This window comes from Musa acuminata, chromosome BXJ2-7 (genome assembly GCF_036884655.1).
Source record: "Musa acuminata AAA Group cultivar baxijiao chromosome BXJ2-7, Cavendish_Baxijiao_AAA, whole genome shotgun sequence".
Lineage (NCBI taxonomy): Eukaryota > Viridiplantae > Streptophyta > Magnoliopsida > Zingiberales > Musaceae > Musa > Musa acuminata.
The window spans coordinates 4,462,905-4,481,565 of record NC_088344.1 but is presented as its reverse complement, the minus strand read 5'-3'; the positions used below and the strand labels follow the sequence as shown (position 1 = coordinate 4,481,565).

Here is an 18,661-nt window from a genome sequence, read left to right as displayed (position 1 = left end):
AGTTGACGTCGGCCCGTGTCTTGTCGCCGTTATTATCCTCATCATCTCTTATTTGATAATTAATTGAGACATTCGGATTATTCAAATTTACGTGTGATAAGGATTGAAAAGAACTTTGTGCTATCTTTCACATCTCACAGATGGAAAGAGTTGTGTTGGATGCCACTATCCATGTTCCAAAGGAAGGGTGTTAAATACACAGATTTGATCAAGTAGGCCATGAAAGTGTTGATGAATTGTTCCATAGGAAAGTGATAAGGATGATTGTCGCACAACAAGTACACACCCACACCACTTGGATCATTATACTGAATTGAATACTCTCATAAATCTCATTTGTTCTATCCTAGATTGGACTGAGCAACCCCAACACTGTGGATGGTGGATTACTTTTATGGAGTTGATCTGAAAACAGAGCTACAAACATCACATCCTTTTGGCCAATAAATTAGTAGGAATACCATGAACAACTCCTCTGCTCAAATGAGCTTTTCTTTTGAGTGCTCTGTTTCCTCCATCCTGAATAGGAGGGAGATTGATGGGGACAGAGGGCATTTAGGGGACGGTGGAATCAGAACCGGATGAGAGTGCCATCTTTGTGTCACACGGTGGAAGCCTTATCCCCACAACAGAAGAATTTGATCATGTATTCTTCCATAAGAATAAGCACTTTATCTTAAGATTTTTGGATGATATCTTATGAAATATATTTGTGCAGATTCTCAGGTGGTCTTTCATTGTCACCTCTCTCTCTACAGTGCAACTGAACATTCTTGATAATTCCATGCTACCAAACGGAGGAGGAAGACAGAAAAGAAGATGATAAGCAGAATGCATGATTCTACCCTCTTCACAGAGCCAGTCAGCATGGAATTCTCTCTCATAGAAGGTATTAATGGAAGATTTCCTGGTCCAGAAACTTTTTGGACAGGAAATAAACTCGGTCTCATCAGGAATAAATCATGGAATAGGAGGAGGAGGCTTTTGCCAATATCTCCCAGAATCATGAATAATGACAAGCTTCGCTGGCTTCCTGCCACAGGCAGCAGGTTGATTTGTACACCTCCATCTCCACAGCTCTACAGCTATGAGCTCCATTAACTAAGAAGGGCACTTTATGATCTATACATGGAAAGGAGATGGCCACAAGGATATATCTTCTAAGCAAAAGAATCCATTCCCAGTTGCGTGGATCCGAGTCATCATATGACAGACTCTGTCCCACCCATCTCTTCTTGTGGCCAGTATTGAACAGAACAAGAAAACGAGAAGACAATGCTACGACCATTGCTGTTTGGCTTTGTCGTGACACAAAGATTTGCTGAGGAAGCAAACAATGAAGGAATCCTCCACAGTTTTGAATGTACTACTGATCAGTTTGACTTATCCAAGAAAGCTAAGAATGCTGCAAAAACTCTAATTTTTGCCGGTGCCTTTGCTGGCTCATCTCTACTGGTTGGTGCTGAGACAAGTGCCTGTTTTTACTGATGAGAGATGTGTTTGTGTCCTACATTTCTTGATGAAATAACAAAAGTAGATCTCGCTGATGGTGGTTTCTTTGACATCCATCTCTCTTCTTGTAGGAGGAGAGTTAGGCAGCAAAGATTAGATTAAAGAGTTCAGTGACAGGGGAATTCAATGGTCTTCTGCAACAGTAGTGTTTTCTCCTCCTCTTCATTTGTTTGCTGCATCAAGATGTCATCTTGCCTTTTCAACAGTGACAACCATGAATAGTTAATAATCAACATGATAACAGTAGTGTTTTCTCCTCCTCTTCATTTGTTTGCTGCATCAAGATGTCATCTTGCCTTTTCTAGAGTGACAGCCATGAATAGTTAATAATCAACATGATAACAGTGATCTTCTCGAGATGTTAGCTTCTTATCACCTGTCCTTGTTCCTTGTTCCCCTTATTCATCTACTACAGAAGAAATGACTTGGCAAAGAATTTTGGGCTGGCCTAGGATTGCTTCAAAAATGTATGTTATGAGGCAGATCTAACTTGCATGGAACAATTACTGGTGGTCACAAAACCAAAACTTCAATAGCATATTAGCAAAAGACTTATTGCAACTCTGCTAATACTGCACAGATAATGATTTTATTTTCGCAGGTTTATATATTCTATGGTAGTATACTCACATACTCATTAGTTGCAGCTAAATTTTATCTATTCTCTGATTCCAGCTGAAGAGATGAAGTTGATATAGAGATCAATGATCAATCATGTGAACTCAGCCCTTTCTTTCATAGTATTATTATTACTTCTTGGCTCTTTGAAGTCTTGAAAGCACATAACATACTTTTATCTCAACCACAGATGAAAGCTGGTGAGTTGTGATACATTCATCAATGAATTCTTCTAACTCTTGCAAAGATAGTTCAATCAACTAATGAGCATTTAGTTTAGTTGATTGAATCATATACACATCAGGTAACATTTTGCCAAGTTCATTAATACAATGCAGATATCGAAATGCCAATCTTTTTGCTTTCTTCCTGCTCTAGATTATTTAAAGATTATGTACAACAAGTTTTTCCTCCAAAACAAATGAAATCTTACAATGTCCCTTGCAAAAATATAGTAAACTGTATTCGACAACCATTTCTGATTTTTACAGCAGGAAAAATAGATAATTTCAACAGGAGAGTAGTGCTTCTCAATGAGTATCACAAGATTGTTTGACTCTCATAAGTTCTCTATCTGTCAGCTTATAATTTCAGAAAGTCAAAGTGTGTTTGACAAATTAAGAAAAGGGTTGACTTTATATCACATCAAGACATGATTTCTGAAAGTTATCTTCCACAAAGTGTGTTTGACAAATTAAGAAAGGGTTGACTCTGCATCACATCAAGACATATGATTTAGTCAATGTGATGAGTGGATGGAAGTGTCTGTTTGGCATTGGAATCTAACTGGGGAAATCATCCACTCATAGAACAGAGCACCACAGAAGAGGGCATAAGAAACTTGAAGACACACACAGAAACAATTACTATCCATTTATAACTGTTACTACCATCAACATGAAGCAATGACAAGAATGATGTATTGTGCTTCTGCAGCTACACTAGAGGAAATAATCAAAGAATACTATACCTATCCTCAAATTCTAATGGAAGCAACTATAAGGTAATCTGCTGAGGACCTAAATTACAATCATTTTGAACTTCTGCAACATATATGGGGAGCCTCAGCCACAAAAGAATCAAAGAATTGCAAAAGAAGAAAAGCAAATAAAGAATGTCTATGTTGTGTGAATGGTAAAGAATGGACCTGTTCATGTCTGGAAGTGTATAAAGAATCCATATGAGAGTGATGCAGAAACCACCAACTAGCTTGGCTGAGACATGGAGGAGCTGCCTGCAACATCTCTGGGAGCCCATGCAGAGACCGTGTACAGAGGCTGATCTAACCACATGAGAGTGAGTCCATCACCTTCCCCTTGCTTCTCTATGCTGTACTTCTCACAGGAGTACATCCTCAGGATCATGCGACTCTGCAGCATCTCCCTTTCTCCAATTCCCAGGCATCTGAACCCACCATCGTCCATCAGCTTGCTCCACCCGTCGAAGCTCTCGTGTCTCTCGGTTCTCTCATCCCCTTCACAAGCAACTATGTTTCTGATCTCTTTGGCGAACACTTCTTCAACCTTGATCCTGGCCTGGCTGTCCTTGGGCAGGGCATCATCCATGGAATCGAAGATGGCCGCGTAGTAGCTTAGTGATCTGGCCAACCTTGTCTCCCAGTTAGGCTCATTGTGCTTTGCTTCTTGTTCTGCCATGACGACGATCTCTGGGTGTGTGCTCCTTATCAGATCCAACAGATCCATGAAAGCCTTTCCGCTCTCGTCGTAGAGTGCCTTGTGCATCGTCAGAACACAGTTCACCGCGAGGCACTCCTCCCTCTTCACATGAAGCATCCAAAGCCTCACATCTTCCAACCTGTCCACGACTGCATGGAACTCGAACGAAAGGTTGAAGGACTCCGCGAGCCTCGCAAGCCTAATTCCTGTGTCCTGGAGGTCCTGTCTAGATTCGCCGACCCCGGTGATCCGGACGTGGCTCGGAGGATTAGGCCGCCGAGAAGCCAAGCTCTGAAACAAGCTCGGCCACTGCAGGCCTTGCTTGATGTTGAAGTCTATGATGTGCACTCTGTCTCGTCCTTCCAATGCCTTCAGCAACCTCTCGTTCAGTGTGAAGTGGAGAAATTTGGGAATGGGACTAACACAATCGAGGAGCCGCAGCGCTATAGCATTGTCGTCCTCGGTCGGGTCGAGGAGGCTCCTTGGTGGAGCAACAGAGAACATGTGAGGGCGGAGCCTCGCGACTCTGAGTGCCAAGGCCTCGGTGTAGTAGGCGACCACCCGGTGAATGGGGGTTCCCTGTGGGGTGGCCATCTCTCCGAGCCTGGCCAAGAAAAAGTTCATGGCTTCGTAGTTTCCTGTGCTAATGGACTCCGCACACGACGTGAGCAAGCGCACGAGCTCGAGACCCTGCTGCTCCGTCAAGCTGCCATCTCCGTCGCCGCCTGCGTCAGCAACACCGGAAGAACAAGGGATCCGAGACCCGTTCGATGCTGTATTGCCAGAAGAATCCTTTGTTGGCTCCGGAGAAGAAACGTATGCGGACGACGACGACGAACTCGAATCAGACTGGGACTTGCCGTTTGGATTTTCACCTGTGCTCAAATCATTGTCGGGGCCAGAGGATCCTCCTACCAAAGTATGGCTCGAGGACGACGGAAGCGGAAAGCTTGCTGCTGTGGGCACGAGAAACACCTTCTCCCCTTCCACCAATGGAGGCTCCTGGGTGGACTGAGGGAGCCATACCTCGCCCTCGACGTCGACAAATCCTGCTATGCCGCCGGTCCTCGTCCTCTTGGCTCGGTAGTCGTCGCACGAACCCCTCTCATGGAATCTCTTCGAGCTCCTCCGCCGCTCCCAAGGTCCGCCGTGGCCTCCATCGATCTCTCCGGTTCCTCCCCACGAGGACGTCCTAGCCACCATGGATGACGATGAAGAGTGTGCCACCGGGTTCCGCCTAAAGGAGCAGCTGGTACCCCGAGCCTCCGCCGCGGGCTTCTCCACCGACAGCGCCACCCTCAGGGGATCCTTCCGGGAGGTAAAGCCACAGGGCAGGTCGAGTCGCTGGGTACCCATCTTCTGCTGCTGCGGAGGGCAATGCTTCTCCTGTAACTGGAAATGGCAGGCTTGCAACTGCACGGAAGCGTCGATCCTCAACTTGTGCCTCGGCGACAGCAGCGTCGATGAGCACCCAGCCAACATCCTCTACTCCTCGTCCAACTCTGCTTCTTTCTCAGATAAAACGATGCAAATTCTTCCTATCGTGCTGTGTGTGCCGCCTAATTGCTTCAAAAAATTAGTAAAAAAGGCGATTTTTTTTATTCGAGAACAGAGAGAAAGAGTGGAGGAGAGATTTGAAAGCCAAGTCAAAAAGAATCAAAGAATGGTTAGAAGAACAAATCTTGATCCCAAAACATTAGCGGGAGGAGCCAAGCACAGAGCCATGGACGTCCCACAGCGAAGCTCGTGCGGATTCCCCGGTAGCCATGGGAACCTCTGAGGCATCACCCGATATCTCCGCGACCTCCATGATTCCAGAAACCAAACCCAAAAACAAAGAGGAGAAGAGAAAAATGTAGAAGGCCGACTTCGAATTCAGGTGTATTTGGAAAACATGAGGAAGATTAAAGAAGCAACGAAATCAAAGATTATTCTGTGTGTTCTTCTTCTTCTTCTCCTCCTCCTCCTCCTCCTCCACCTCCGCCGCTGCTCCTCCTTCCGGTCCCTCCCGCTGCTCCGCTACTGTGCCGGGCGAGTGAGTGTGCGACGGACTCACCGTTCCATGGAAAAAACGCCAACAGCTGCCAAAGTGGGATTCCCGGCACTGTCGGCTTGACGACGGGCGACCGCCCGATGTGGATCGGACGGAGAGGAAGGCGGGGTTCGATTCCGACCGTTGCGAGTGGTGGTAATCATAACGCCTTTGCCAATATGACCGTTGCCGTGACTGTTGCACCCGGCTTCCTCGCGCGGCGTGACTCGCACGTGCCGCCTCTCCACGACCGTTGCATGGAAGCAAGAGTTGGGATCCGCTGTGGAGCCACCGACACGCGGGCGACCAATGTTGCAATAGACTCTTGACGCGCAGGGATGTATTATTAATTTTCTTTAATATTTGACATATGTACTAATGACAATCCTGCAACCTAATAACAGTGAAAATTTTGCTTCAAAGGCAAAATAATATGGTTGGGAAATCAATACTAAACACAAGCTTAAGCATGATGCACCTCCCACTAAGCCATAAATTTGCCAAATCAAAGTTAGTAACAAGATATACCTTTTCATAATGAGATCAAGAGCAAGAAAAGATGAGTAAATCTACAGACATCCAAGAGAATTTGATAGGCCAATCCTGAAAAGATTATGTAAGAAAAGAATTTATATAGAGCTTAATGTTTTGGAATAAATATCTGTTAGTACAGTACCAGCTGAGTTTCTATTAAGAATACAATCACTGGAGAGTTTCACCTCCAAATAAATTATAAATTCTCCTCAAGCCCTAAGCAAACTATTGCAATTATAGCTTCTTGATAAGATTGAGAACAGAGGTGGAAATCTATAACCAGATATGTGTATACAGTCTATTCCAGAGAATGCAAAGATTTTAATGCTAGACTGTCTTAAACAACATTAAAGAATTGTAATCTGAGTACACTTTAGTTTCTTGTTCTGAGATTAAAAATAATTTCACCATGCCATGGAGAAGTTAGTGTTACAAGACTGTAAATCATATTTGGTTTCTACAGCAGTTGATGTTCAATAAACATTTTTTCACTTCTAACTTTTTATCTTAATCTCCCCATGAAGAGCAAAAGAGAATAGATGACAACTTGGAGTAGAAAAAGGAGCTGACACAAGTGCATCATTGTGAGATCAGATATTACCAAAGCAAGATAACAAGGACACACTCCTAGTCTTACAAAAAGAAAAAAGAAGCATTCATAGTCAGTCATAAAAAAGCTAAGTATCAGCTAAATTAACGCCTAGGTTACCAAAGACTTGGAATTTGCATTACCATGGAGCATCAACTTCCTGGAATTCAACAAATTCAAGGAATGAGTTATATAACTTCCATAGGGCACATAGGAAGAAGATGATAGTCAACAGTCAATCAATTTCAAGCTAAACTGGCAGAAAGAAAGGAGTTGTACTTTAACAATAGCTGCTGCAGGGAGTTCACCAGATGTCAAGAGCAATAGCCAAAAGATGCAACTTACCAAAACTAGACCTTGACTAAAGCATCTTGTTAGCATTTGATTCCACCCCTTCCAAGTATCATGCAACATGTCGATCTTAGACCATTTTATGCGTGTTTTGGTGACTGCTGAGGGTGTTTTCTCCTTTGATCTATTAATCAACTAATTGTTGAAGAGAGACATCCCAACTCAAATTATTATTGTTCAGAGAGGCATGGTTATTTTATCTTTTGACTATGCACACCGCTCCAAATCAAATATAATAAAGTGACAATTGAGACTAGTTAAGCAGCTAAACTATATGAAGCTAAAGCTCATTGTTAGGCAGATTGCAGCAAAATAAATCATGAAACATTACTTAAACGCATATGCCTAACCGATAAGCAATTGTTTTCATGGTGGCAGGACCGACATCTCCGAGACCACAAGTCTGGTATTTATATAAAGTTCAACAATCGTCAATTAGGCGACATTTCTATGCACAAGAATATATGGCTCTATCAGAGGATTCAGATCGCAGAGACAACCGTCTTATGCAGACAGGGAACTCGCATCAGAAGCTTCACCAACACATCATCCATTTAAACTCTTACTACCAGTTCTCCTTGATGATTCTTAGCTTCTCAAATACAAACTTCCCTTCCTTATACTTCTGTGTCTCTTCGTAAGCTCTTTCATACTTCCATCCCAACACCTCACCACAATCACGGCAGTATATATCAGCAACTGTATGCAGTCCTGTCATTAGCTGCCTGTCTTCCTTTGGCCCCATAACAATGTTCATGGCATGAGAAAACAGAAATGCATGCCCATTTCTCCCCTACAACACATTTAAAGCATGTAGAACAAAGATCATAAAATCAATTCATCAAATGTGAGAATCACCATATGGAGGACGCAAATAAAGAATTGATTGACCTAAGAGCAGTCCCCTTTGATCATGTCAAAATGCTAGCTTCAAACAAAATACTAAAGATGAACACCATGAATCTCCAAAATCAGCAAAAAATGATTCGATTCAAACACCGGGTTTCACTATTAAGCAAATGCGTGGAGTTGAGATACCGCAAGGAACAGAAAAAAAAATAGGTTTGCAGCGTCTGTCAATCATTATTATCTACGATAAGAGCTTCACCTGGAAAGCCTTCGATATGATATCGTCGTGAAGGCAGACATGGTTTCCGCAATGACTGCAGCTGTAAACTCGAGGCCCGACCATTTTCGCCATCGATCGCTGCCCCCAGCTCTGGTCCTCCACTGTTCCAATCAAGCACACACAACAAGAACACACTTTTAAGAATCTAAACCATCAAGAAGGTAAAGAACATCAAAACACACCAAAAAAAATCCTAAAAACCCCCAACAGAAACCACAACCTCAATCGACAATCGGGGAGGAAAAAACTAACCTAAAATCGAGTTTCCCAACCACAACAATGTCCAAAACAATATGTGTGTATATATATATATCGACAGCGCCGCCGCCGCCTCTGATAGATTATCTGAGGCAAGAATTGGAAGCCAGAGGATAGAGACGCGGATAGATCGAGAACAAGAAAAAGGGCGAAGGAAAGTGAAAGCGACGGGCAGTTGTTGGTAAATGGCAAAATTAAGAAAAAATAAATAAATTCAGAGGAAATATATATTGAATATAAAGTTAGTTGATTTGGTAGTTGGAAACCACAAATTGCTACATGTGATATGATTTCCTTCGTTATGACATTTCTTGTATTAAATAATTATTTTTATAAGAAAATATTTTAGACTTTTGAAAAGGATAGAAACTGTGTTATGAAAACAGGAAGAGTCAAAATTGGATTTTCTTTTTGTTTTTTGTTTTTCGAAAATCACCCTTATCTTTTATATACGCTTTAAAATGAGATTTTAATTAAATATTATGATCAATTAGCTCATCCATCAGTCAAACTGGTGATACGGTGCTCGTCTGGACGAAGGAGCCCGAAACCATTGGCCATCCCTCGTGATAGGAGGGTGGAAGGAGGGGCGGTGCGAATTCCACGCACAATGAAGGCTGCCTACGGTACGAAGCGAGGAGGAAGGGGTGGCGGAGACTCCACGAAACGTCCTGTCGTCTTTTATCGGCAGTAGAATCTCTCTTCTTCCTTCTCTGCCTCTTCCCTGTCCATTAAGACTGGCAGATAGGAATGGCTGCTGGGGGGCCATCTGCTCCCTTCTCTTCCGCCAAAATGGAGGCACAGATGATAACTACAGAGGATAGATAAAACACACACAAAATGCTCATCCCGAACTATACGACGCAAGCGATGGACAATGGAACGAAACACCACCACCATCATCACATCACAAGCAACATGGGTTCAACCTCTATCTTCATCAAGCATGTCTTTCACTTCATCCATCTACTTCTCCGCACACTACACTCTCCAAATGAACTCCGAGAAATGCTGGCACGTGAACGACATGTGCATTTCTACATCCACACACACATCAGCTTTAAATGTAGCCAATAATAGTAATAATACAACGCCATATCCTCCTCCTCCTTCTGCACATACAATCTACAAAGAGAAGAGAGCTAAAGAGGAGGAGGAAGAGGAGAAGGAATAGCTACCAAAATGGACAACCCCCAAGAACGAGAAGAGGATCCCAACCAGATCACAGCTCCTCTACGTACGTAACCTTATCGATCTCTCTTTCTGTCACCCGCTTCTTCTCTTATCCTAACTCACCATGCAGTCGTCCCCTCCGATCTCCCTACCGCCGCCTCCTCCTCCTCCTCGCCTCCGCCGGATCAGGTGGAAGAGGAGGAGGAGAACTCGCCCATCGAGCAGGTGGCACTCACGGTGCCGGTGGAGGACGACCCCACGATGCCGGTCCTGACCTTCCGCATGTGGGTCCTCGGCACCGCCTCCTGCGTGCTGCTCTCCTTCTTGAACCAGTTCTTCTGGTACAGGAAGGAGCCGCTCTCCATCACCTCCATCTCGGCTCAGATTGCGGTGGTGCCCCTCGGCCACCTCATGGCCTCCACCATCACCGACCGCGTCTTCTTCAAGGGAAGCCGGTGGGAGTTCACGCTCAACCCGGGGCCCTTCAACATCAAGGAGCACGTCCTCATAACCATCTTCGCCAACTCCGGCGCCGGCAGCGTTTACGCCATCCACGTCGTCACCGCCGTCAAGATATTCTACGGGAAGCACATCACCTTCTTCGTCTCCCTGCTTGTCGTCATAACCACACAGGTCCCCATACGATCCGTTCACACTCCCTTGCTGCCTTACCTTGTTTCCCGGTTGGTCAAGATCTCCACGTGATGTTGCCAGGTTCTGGGTTTCGGGTGGGCGGGGATATTCCGGCGGTACCTGGTGGAGCCGGCGGCCATGTGGTGGCCGTACAACTTGGTGCAGGTCTCTCTGTTCAGGTGAGAGGGACGAATCTCCGATCTCTTCTCATCTGCCATCGACCTAATTTGATCTTCGTAAGAATCCATTTACTTACCTTCTCGTCTAATATGATAAATGGACAAGACAAAAGACTGGTTGGTAGTGATGATGATTGCTACTGGCGGTCCAATCAACCAGGAAAATTAATTCCGATTTGCATCTACTTGGACATCTCATCACAACCAATCTTAATTATTGATTTTAATGATAGTAGTCTCTATGTGAATTAGCTTTAAGCTGTAGTTATTTTCTTGGATGAAATCAACTTCAAGAGCCACTCTAGTGCAAGAGGTAGAATATTGCATCCCAATTGCTCAGATCTGACAAATTGCTTGTGAGTTGGTCTGTGAAAGCAACAAAAGGACACAGTTTTTCTTCTGTGATTGCAAAACTACAAATTCATACCTAATATTCTGTAGATCTTCTGATATGAATTTAAAAGATCTTTTCACTGTATTATCTCTGGATCTTTGGTAAAACCTTAGGAGCTCCCGGAATATTTTTCTTTATTTTTTTGGATACTTGAATCATTTGTTTCAGAAGTGAGACTCACCGGTGCAGTTGCAGACGACGTGAACAGTTCGCCTTCTGTCCCCATGCAGGGCCCTGCACGAGAGAGAAGATCGAGCCAAAGGCGGCATGACCCGGAACCAGTTCTTCATGATGGCCTTCATATGTAGCTTCGCCTACTATGTCTTCCCGGGCTACCTCTTCTCCATGCTCACCTCCCTCTCTTGGATCTGCTGGATCTTCCCCCACTCCATCCTCGCCCAGCAGCTGGGTTCTGGTCTCTACGGCCTCGGCCTCGGCGCCATTGGCCTTGACTGGTCCACCATCTCCTCCTACCTCGGCAGCCCACTCGCCAGCCCCTGGTTTGCTACCGCCAACGTTGCCGCTGGCTTCGTGCTCATCATGTATGTCGTCACCCCAACCGCATACTGGCTCGACTTGTACGACGCCAAGACCTTCCCCATCTTCTCGGATGGCCTCTTCACCTCCACGGGGCAGAGTTACAACATCTCAAGCATCATAGACTCCAATTTCCACCTCGACATCGAGGCCTACGACAAGAACGGTCCGCTCTATCTGAGCACCTTCTTCGCGGTGACTTACGGCGTCGGCTTCGCATCTCTCACGGCCACCATCTCTCATGTCCTTCTCTTTCACGGAAGGTAATTAATCTTTGGCACCACCAGAATTGCTGACGGTTCCATGCACCGACAGATGAGTAGCAGAGATTTCTACGTCGTATGACCTAGTTGACTGCGTGTCCACAGCGAGATATGGCAGATGAGCAAGTCGGCATTCGAAGAGAAGAAGATGGACATCCATACGAAACTGATGAGCAGATACACTCAGGTCCCTCAGTGGTGGTTCATCGTCATCCTCGTCGCCAACATCGCTCTTACCATCTTCGCCTGCGAGTACTACATCGATCAGCTCCAGCTGCCCTGGTGGGGTGTGCTGCTAGCCTGCTTCATTGCCATTTTCTTCACGCTTCCCATCGGAATCATCACGGCCACCACGAACCAGGTGTGTACTCGCTACTCCTTGGCATGCATCTCCTTCACCAAGTCAACTAATCCGATTGATTGTCTCTCGATCGATGAAGTAGACGCCAGGCCTAAACATCATTACAGAATACGTCATGGGGTACCTGTATCCCGGCCGCCCGGTCGCCAACATGTGCTTTAAGGTATACGGCTATATCAGTATGACACAGGCGTTGACTTTCTTGCAAGACTTCAAACTGGGGCACTACATGAAGATACCTCCCCGAACTATGTTCATGGCTCAGGTTCGTCTACCGTTCCTTCTTAGGATTCACCACACGATGGATCATCAAATCTCTTTGACATGCAGAACCCGCCTTAATGATTAATGTAGGTTGTAGGCACCTTAGTTGCGGCAATCGTTTACTTGGGCACAGCATGGTGGCTCATGGAGACGATTCCCAACATCTGCAACACCGAGCTCCTGTCTTCGGACAGCCCATGGACGTGCCCTAGCGACCATGTGTTCTACGACGCGTCCGTCATATGGGGTCTCATCGGCCCTCGCAGGATCTTTGGCGACCTCGGCACCTACTCAGCCATCAACTGGTTCTTCCTGGTCGGCGCTGTGGCGCCGCTGCTCGTCTGGCTCGCACACAAGGCATTCCCAGGCCAGGACTGGATCCGTCTCATCAACATGCCCGTCTTGATCGGCGCCACCGGCATGATGCCGCCGGCGACGGCTGTAAACTACACCACATGGATCATCGTCGGCTTCTTCTCGGGCTACGTGGTCTACCGCTACCGGCGCGACTGGTGGACGCGGCACAACTACGTGCTCTCGGGGGCTTTGGATGCTGGCCTCGCCTTCATGGCCGTGCTGCTGTACCTGTGCTTGGGATTGGAAGACATCAGCCTCAACTGGTGGGGGAATGACTTGGATGGCTGCTCTCTGGCTTCTTGCCCCACCGCCAAGGGTGTGATAATTGAAGGTTGCCCTGTGTCCTGATCTCATGCCAAATTTTGCCTTGAAATGGCAGCATATATATAGATTGATTGATCGTTTAAAATTGTGTATATGTATCAAAGACTGAGATTGGATTAGGTAGATATATATAAATAATATAATATAACCGGAGGCAGTGAATCGAATGGACCGGCTTTGGCCCGTTTTAATATGCCGAAGTATCAGCGCGGTAAGCCGAACCCGGTCCATCGGTTCAATTGGCCATGGGCCGAAACATGCTGCGGCCTGACGGGCCACGCCGCTCCATTTCCCAATTGGTCGACGGCCGAGTTGCTATTTAAGCGTCCGAAACGTGTCTTCGCGAGTGTTTTGCCTTCTCATCAGAGAAGCTGAGCGGAACCAAAGCCCTCCTCGGGCGATCGCCTCAAGAACCCTTGTGAAGCGCCAAACCCATCCCTCTCCCGTGGTTCCGCCTTGGGAGGAGATCGATGGCGGTCTCCGCAATGCTTCGAGCTCTGAGACGGCGCGATCTGTCGCCGCTGCCCGCTCTGTCCTCTCGCCTCAGATTCGTGAGTTCCTTCTTGGATAATTTTCACTTCTAGAAGCGATTTGGATCTAGTAATCTTGATTCGGTTCAATCTATTGCTTTCCGGAAAAGTTTTGGTGTTGTTTTCGACATCGTTTGGACGTTCCATTCGCCTCCCACTTCGGATGTATTAGATTCACCTCATTTTGTGTTAGGGTGATATGCAATTTGTTACTATTGTTCATCATTTCTATATAATTTATCTTTCTTTTTTCTGTGATGCTCTTATGCGTAGATGATAAATATAACAATTCCAAGTAATCTTGTCAATTACCAGTGGGTGAAGTATATTTGGCATTTAGCTCAGTGTTTGCTTGATGATTTGAAGCTTCTGCGCATCATACTGTCTCTACCGATCGTATATTTGATTTTAGCCGACCACAGTAGTATGTTCTGAAGTCAGTTGTAGAAACAGGATTTTGTTGCCATGTGTATGACATGGTTTACCCTCAACCTAGGCTGCTCTTTTGGTTTCCATTGGAAATTATTAGTTAGCTGGGTAATGCCCCTACTACTTGGCTAATTAGTTAGCTAACATCTAGGCGGGTAATAGTGATGGTGGATGAATTTAGTCCTTGCATCACTGGGCTGTCCCCTTATTTGAGGATTAGTGTATCATTTTTGTTTCAGAGAAGCGTAGCAAAAGTTAATAAAGTACTTGAAAATTTTCCTTACTACTATGATGTGAGTAGCAAATGTTCACAGTATGTGAAACATATTGATTGAATATTAATAAGCCAATCTCAAGATTTGTCATCTCTTAGAGCCTTAAATGGATGATTTGTTTGCCCAACATATGTGCAGTGTATATATCTAAATAAATCTACATGGTATGAGAATCTTAGATATGTGAACTGCCCAAACATGTGAAGGTGGTCTGATAAGTGTTGCTGTCCACATGGACTCAACATGGATGTGATGCACTTTTTTGGACTTTTCATATTTCATCTTTGTTTCTGCAGTTATCTGGCAATGCAAGCATGCAGTTGGGTGCTTCTCGTCTTGGTCACAGAGGGGCTAGTTTGGTTAGACCCTTCAGGTATCATCCTATGCATATAACGTTGAAGTGCACTTTCAGACTATCTCCTTTAAGGTGATCACAGTACAGTTCTCTAGTATTCTTTGGTTTGTTTCACCAAGAACAAGTTTTTCTCCAATGCAGCTCAAAGCCAGCAGGAAATGATATAATTGGAATTGATCTTGGAACTACAAATTCTTGTGTTGCAGTTATGGAGGGAAAGGTGGCGCCTCAGTCGTCTTCGCCAAAGTCCTTTTTTGCATATGATAATTTGTAAGTCTGTTTAAATCCACAAGATTATACAATTTTCTTGTTTATTACAGAATGCTAAAGTTATAGAAAACTCAGAAGGAGCTCGTACCACGCCACCTGTTGTAGCTTTTAATCAGAAGGGAGAACTACCTGTTGGAACTCCATCAAAACGTCAGGCAGTGACCAATCCTACAAACACTCTTTTTGGGACCAAGCGACTGATAGGCCGCCTCTTTGATGATCCTCAGGCACAGAAAGAGATGAAGATGGTTCCTTTTAAGATCGTGAGGGCACCTAATGGGGATGCATGGTTGAAGCCAATGGTCAGCAGTATTCGCCCAGCCAGATCGGTGCATTTGTTTTGACAAAGATGAAAGAAACTGCTGAATCTTATCTTGGGAAGTCCGTGTCTAAGGCAGTTGTCACAGTTCCTGCATATTTTGATGACGCGCAACGTCAGGCTACAAAGGATGCAGGGAGAATTTCTGGTGTTGATGTGCAAAGAAATATCAATGAACCAACTGAGCTGCACTTGCTGACGGGCTGAACAACAAGGAGGGTCTCATTGCAGTTTTTGATCTTGGTGGTGGTATATTTGATGTTTCAATATTAGAGATATCAAATGGGGTATTTGAGGTATATTTTCTTTATGATCTCACTTCAATTTCAGGTCAAGGCAACAAATGGTGACACTTTCTTGTGTGGGGAAGATTTTGACAGCGCATTGGTAGAATTCTTGGTTGATGAGTTCAAGAGAACAGAGGCAATAGATCTTTCAAAGGACAGGCTGGCTCTGCAGAGGCTTCGAGAAGCAGCTGAGAAGGCTAAGATTGAATTGTCATCAACATCTCAAACTGATATCGATCTTCCATTTATAACAGCTGATGCTTCAGGAGCAAAACATATGAATATCACTCTGACCAGATCAAAATTTGAGACTCTGGTTAATCACTTAATCGGAAGAACAATAAATCCCTGTAAAAGCTGTCTGAAGGATGCAAGCGTAAGTACCAAGGATGTTGATGAGGTTCTTGTTGGTGGAATGACTAGAGTTCCAAAAGTTCAGGAAACAGTTTTGGAAATCTTTGGAAAGATTCCAACCAAGGGAGGAAATCCAGATGAAGTTGTTGCAATGGGTGCTGCTATCCAGGGTGGTATTCTCCATGGAGATGTTAAAGAGCTGCTCCTCTTAGTTATCACTCCCTTATCGCTAGGTAATGAGACACTTGGTGGTATCTTTACGAGACTGATCAACAGGAACACAACCATTCCCACGAAGAAGAGTCAGGTAAGGTTCAGTTCAAATAGTTGAATTGAGCTTAAGTTTCTATTAGTCAAAACATGAAGTTATGCATATAGCAAATTTGGCAAAAAATGAAAGGTGACATCAAGGAGCAAAGATTCACTGTCTTTGATCTATACAAAACTATAAATACAAGTCCTTAGCCTTCTTTTTCTTATGGATCAAAGTCTTGGGAAAATTACTTCAAAACTCTTGGTTGATGGTAGAGATACCCATGATCAAGGATGTGCCACGCCTATTGGTTACTGGCACTAAACATGAACCTGTGTGCCCATATATGGACACTAGTCATGTGATCAAGTGCTGTCCTGGCACTAGATGCAGAGTCATGAATTCTGATTCACACACCATGCCAACCCGACACTGGTGTGTAATATTCTTGACTTGTCTAAAATGCCCTATGATATGGTTTCAAGACTAGGAATCTCTATAATCTTGACTCATTTAAATTATCTTAAGTTATGCCTTCAAGACTAGGGACCTCTTGTTTCGACAGCACCTCTTCGTTGTTGGAAGACAGCTTACCAGACTTTTGGTGTAGACTCACGTGTGGGATGCTTATGCTTTTGTATGTTGAGTGTTTTAAAATAATATTTAACACACAGTATTAAGGTTTATATAATTGTAAAAATGCTGAAATAGTTCCTGAATCATACATAATGTTTCTTAAATAAAATTTTCATATATCAATACACTAATCTTTATCTTTAATGTATAACCATGTCACTGTTTTCAGATTTTTAAATATGTACTCAAGTACTCAACCATATTGGATGATTCAAACCATGATACATCAGATCCTCCTAGCATGAGTACCATAGGTATGATTTAGAAGATTTAAAACAGATCAATATGTAATATCCAATATGCATCAAGGAACATAGTATTGTGACAGCTCTGCCTCCAGGAAGTTCAAGTTATAGACATTCATGCAGCTATACTTTACTATCCAATGTTAGGTCATGATGTAGCTTAATTGTTAGAAGAAATTTAAAGATGTCTTTTCTTTTTTAACATCCGCTTTTCTGTTTCCTGATTTCTTGAGCAGCCCCTTTACCTACTTTTTTTTTTTTTTTTTTTAACTTAAACGATAGCCAAAGCCATTGAGATATAAAATTTGTTGAGATCAATAATCATTTCATCTTAGTCAACTTGAAGAGACTGACACAGATTTTTAACTTGCATTTTCTCTGCTGAATGTTGTATAGTCTATATCAATGTATATTTTTCCTATATTTTGGTAATTCATTATTTCGGGTATTGTGACAGTCTCTGCTAAAGACAAAGCCAATGGAAAGGAGCAGCAAATCACTATTCGCTCATCAGGTGGCCTCTCTGAGGATGAGATTGAGACGATGGTCAAGGAGGCCGAGCTGCATGCTCAAGAACAGTGCTGACACCACAATTTACAGTATTGAAAAGAGCTTAAGCGAATACAAGGATAAAATTCCGGCCAAGGTAGCTTCAGAGATAGAGTCTGCAGCAGCTGACCTACGCAAAGAGATGGCAGGAGACAAAATCGACAGCATCAAGGCCAAGCTTGATGCAGCAAACAAGGCAGGAAGTTCGGGCGGGTCATCATCTTCTGGTGGTTCTCAGGGTGGCGACTGGGTTCCGGAGGCAGACTACGAAGAGGTCAAGAAGTAGGGTATCTGACAGATGATTACAGCCCTACTATAGCAAGTCAACTCATCATGTGTGGGAGTTACTATCACCCTCATCTAATTTTGGACTCTTTTCTTTTGTGAATAAGAAACAATGGTCTCTACTAGATAGTACTAACTCCTGTCGCTTGATCATTCTCCTCTCCAGGTAAATCAAGTGCCACAGGGTTTTGTTGTCGCGTTGGATTCCAAGCATTTCTGGTGCTTCCTACGGAGAGCTGATCAAACCTGCTGTCCCCCGAATAGGAGCAAATTGAGGACATTTCCCTGTCAAAGATGCAGACTTTTTTTATTCCAAGATCAGGCACTATCCTTTGTCGAAAAATTCTTGTAGTATGTAATCATATGAGCGTTTGTTCTTGTTCATACAACTTGTCTCTTGATATCGGACACTTGAATTCTTCTCGTATGTATTCACTGAGTATTATTTGATATGTATTCACTGTGAGTATTATTCGATCTCCAAGTCCCAAGAGCTGCTCTCATCTCCACACTGGTCGACCACCATCAAGACTCGCAAAAGTTACTGTGCGTTGTAACGAAACATGCAAAGACTATATGTATCGCTGATATCTGTAGAGCCCCCCTGACAGAAAAAGCAATGCAGATTGATATTGTATGGATAGATTCATAACCTAGATGAAATGATGTGGATGCTTGTGGTTGTCTCGT

The 18,661-nt window shown here is 44.1% G+C and overlaps 3 protein-coding genes and 1 pseudogene across 5 annotated transcripts; 2 read left to right on the top strand and 2 right to left on the bottom strand.

Annotated features, from left to right (window-relative positions):
- Positions 1–2,986: 2,986 nt before the first annotated feature.
- LOC103990516 (protein DWARF AND LOW-TILLERING-like) lies at positions 2,987–8,544 on the bottom strand. 3 transcript variants are annotated; one of them, XM_065116310.1, is made up of 4 exons: positions 8,421–8,544; positions 6,367–6,441; positions 4,682–6,232; positions 2,987–4,579 (listed from the first exon to the last, which is right to left on the bottom strand). In XM_065116310.1, the coding sequence occupies exons 3-4, from the start codon at positions 5,286–5,288 to the stop codon at positions 3,336–3,338; spliced, it is 1,851 nt and encodes a 616-aa protein (XP_064972382.1). In that variant the 5' UTR covers positions 5,289–6,232; positions 6,367–6,441; positions 8,421–8,544; the 3' UTR covers positions 2,987–3,335. The 3 variants fall into 3 exon arrangements, with proteins under 3 accessions (XP_064972382.1, XP_064972381.1, XP_009407962.2); XM_065116309.1 differs by having other exon boundaries at positions 2,987–6,232; XM_009409687.3 differs by lacking the exon at positions 6,367–6,441 and having other exon boundaries at positions 2,987–6,232.
- LOC103990515 (protein yippee-like At4g27745) lies at positions 7,615–8,538 on the bottom strand. Its single transcript, XM_009409685.3, has 2 exons — positions 8,421–8,538; positions 7,615–8,105 (listed from the first exon to the last, which is right to left on the bottom strand). The coding sequence occupies exons 1-2, from the start codon at positions 8,511–8,513 to the stop codon at positions 7,878–7,880; spliced, it is 321 nt and encodes a 106-aa protein (XP_009407960.1). The 5' UTR covers positions 8,514–8,538; the 3' UTR covers positions 7,615–7,877.
- A 1,239-nt stretch (positions 8,545–9,783) lies between the features above and the next one.
- On the top strand, positions 9,784–13,272 carry LOC103990514 (oligopeptide transporter 7). Its single transcript, XM_009409683.3, has 7 exons — positions 9,784–9,936; positions 10,003–10,505; positions 10,587–10,684; positions 11,309–11,878; positions 11,984–12,239; positions 12,322–12,504; positions 12,594–13,272. The coding sequence occupies exons 1-7, from the start codon at positions 9,882–9,884 to the stop codon at positions 13,206–13,208; spliced, it is 2,280 nt and encodes a 759-aa protein (XP_009407958.2). The 5' UTR covers positions 9,784–9,881; the 3' UTR covers positions 13,209–13,272.
- A 147-nt stretch (positions 13,273–13,419) lies between these two features.
- Positions 13,420–18,400, top strand: LOC135616756 (heat shock 70 kDa protein, mitochondrial-like; annotated as a pseudogene).
- The last annotated feature ends 261 nt before the right edge of the window (positions 18,401–18,661 follow it).

What these genes read in the sequence shown, in the direction of transcription:
- LOC103990515 (XM_009409685.3), bottom strand. Translation starts at nt 8,513, where the DNA reads ATGGCGAAAATGGTCGGGCCTCGAGTTTACAGCTGCAGTCATTGCGGA. An exon ending in TCATATCGAAGGCTTTCCAG is followed by an intron (nt 8,106 to 8,420) that starts GTGAAGCTCTTA and finishes AATGTGTTGTAG; the next exon opens with GGGAGAAATGGGCATGCATT.
- LOC103990516 (XM_065116309.1), bottom strand. Translation starts at nt 5,288, where the DNA reads ATGTTGGCTGGGTGCTCATCGACGCTGCTGTCGCCGAGGCACAAGTTG.
- LOC103990514 (XM_009409683.3), top strand. Translation starts at nt 9,882, where the DNA reads ATGGACAACCCCCAAGAACGAGAAGAGGATCCCAACCAGATCACAGCT. An exon ending in TCACGGCCACCACGAACCAG is followed by an intron (nt 12,240 to 12,321) that starts GTGTGTACTCGC and finishes TCGATGAAGTAG; the next exon opens with ACGCCAGGCCTAAACATCAT. An exon ending in GAACTATGTTCATGGCTCAG is followed by an intron (nt 12,505 to 12,593) that starts GTTCGTCTACCG and finishes TGATTAATGTAG; the next exon opens with GTTGTAGGCACCTTAGTTGC.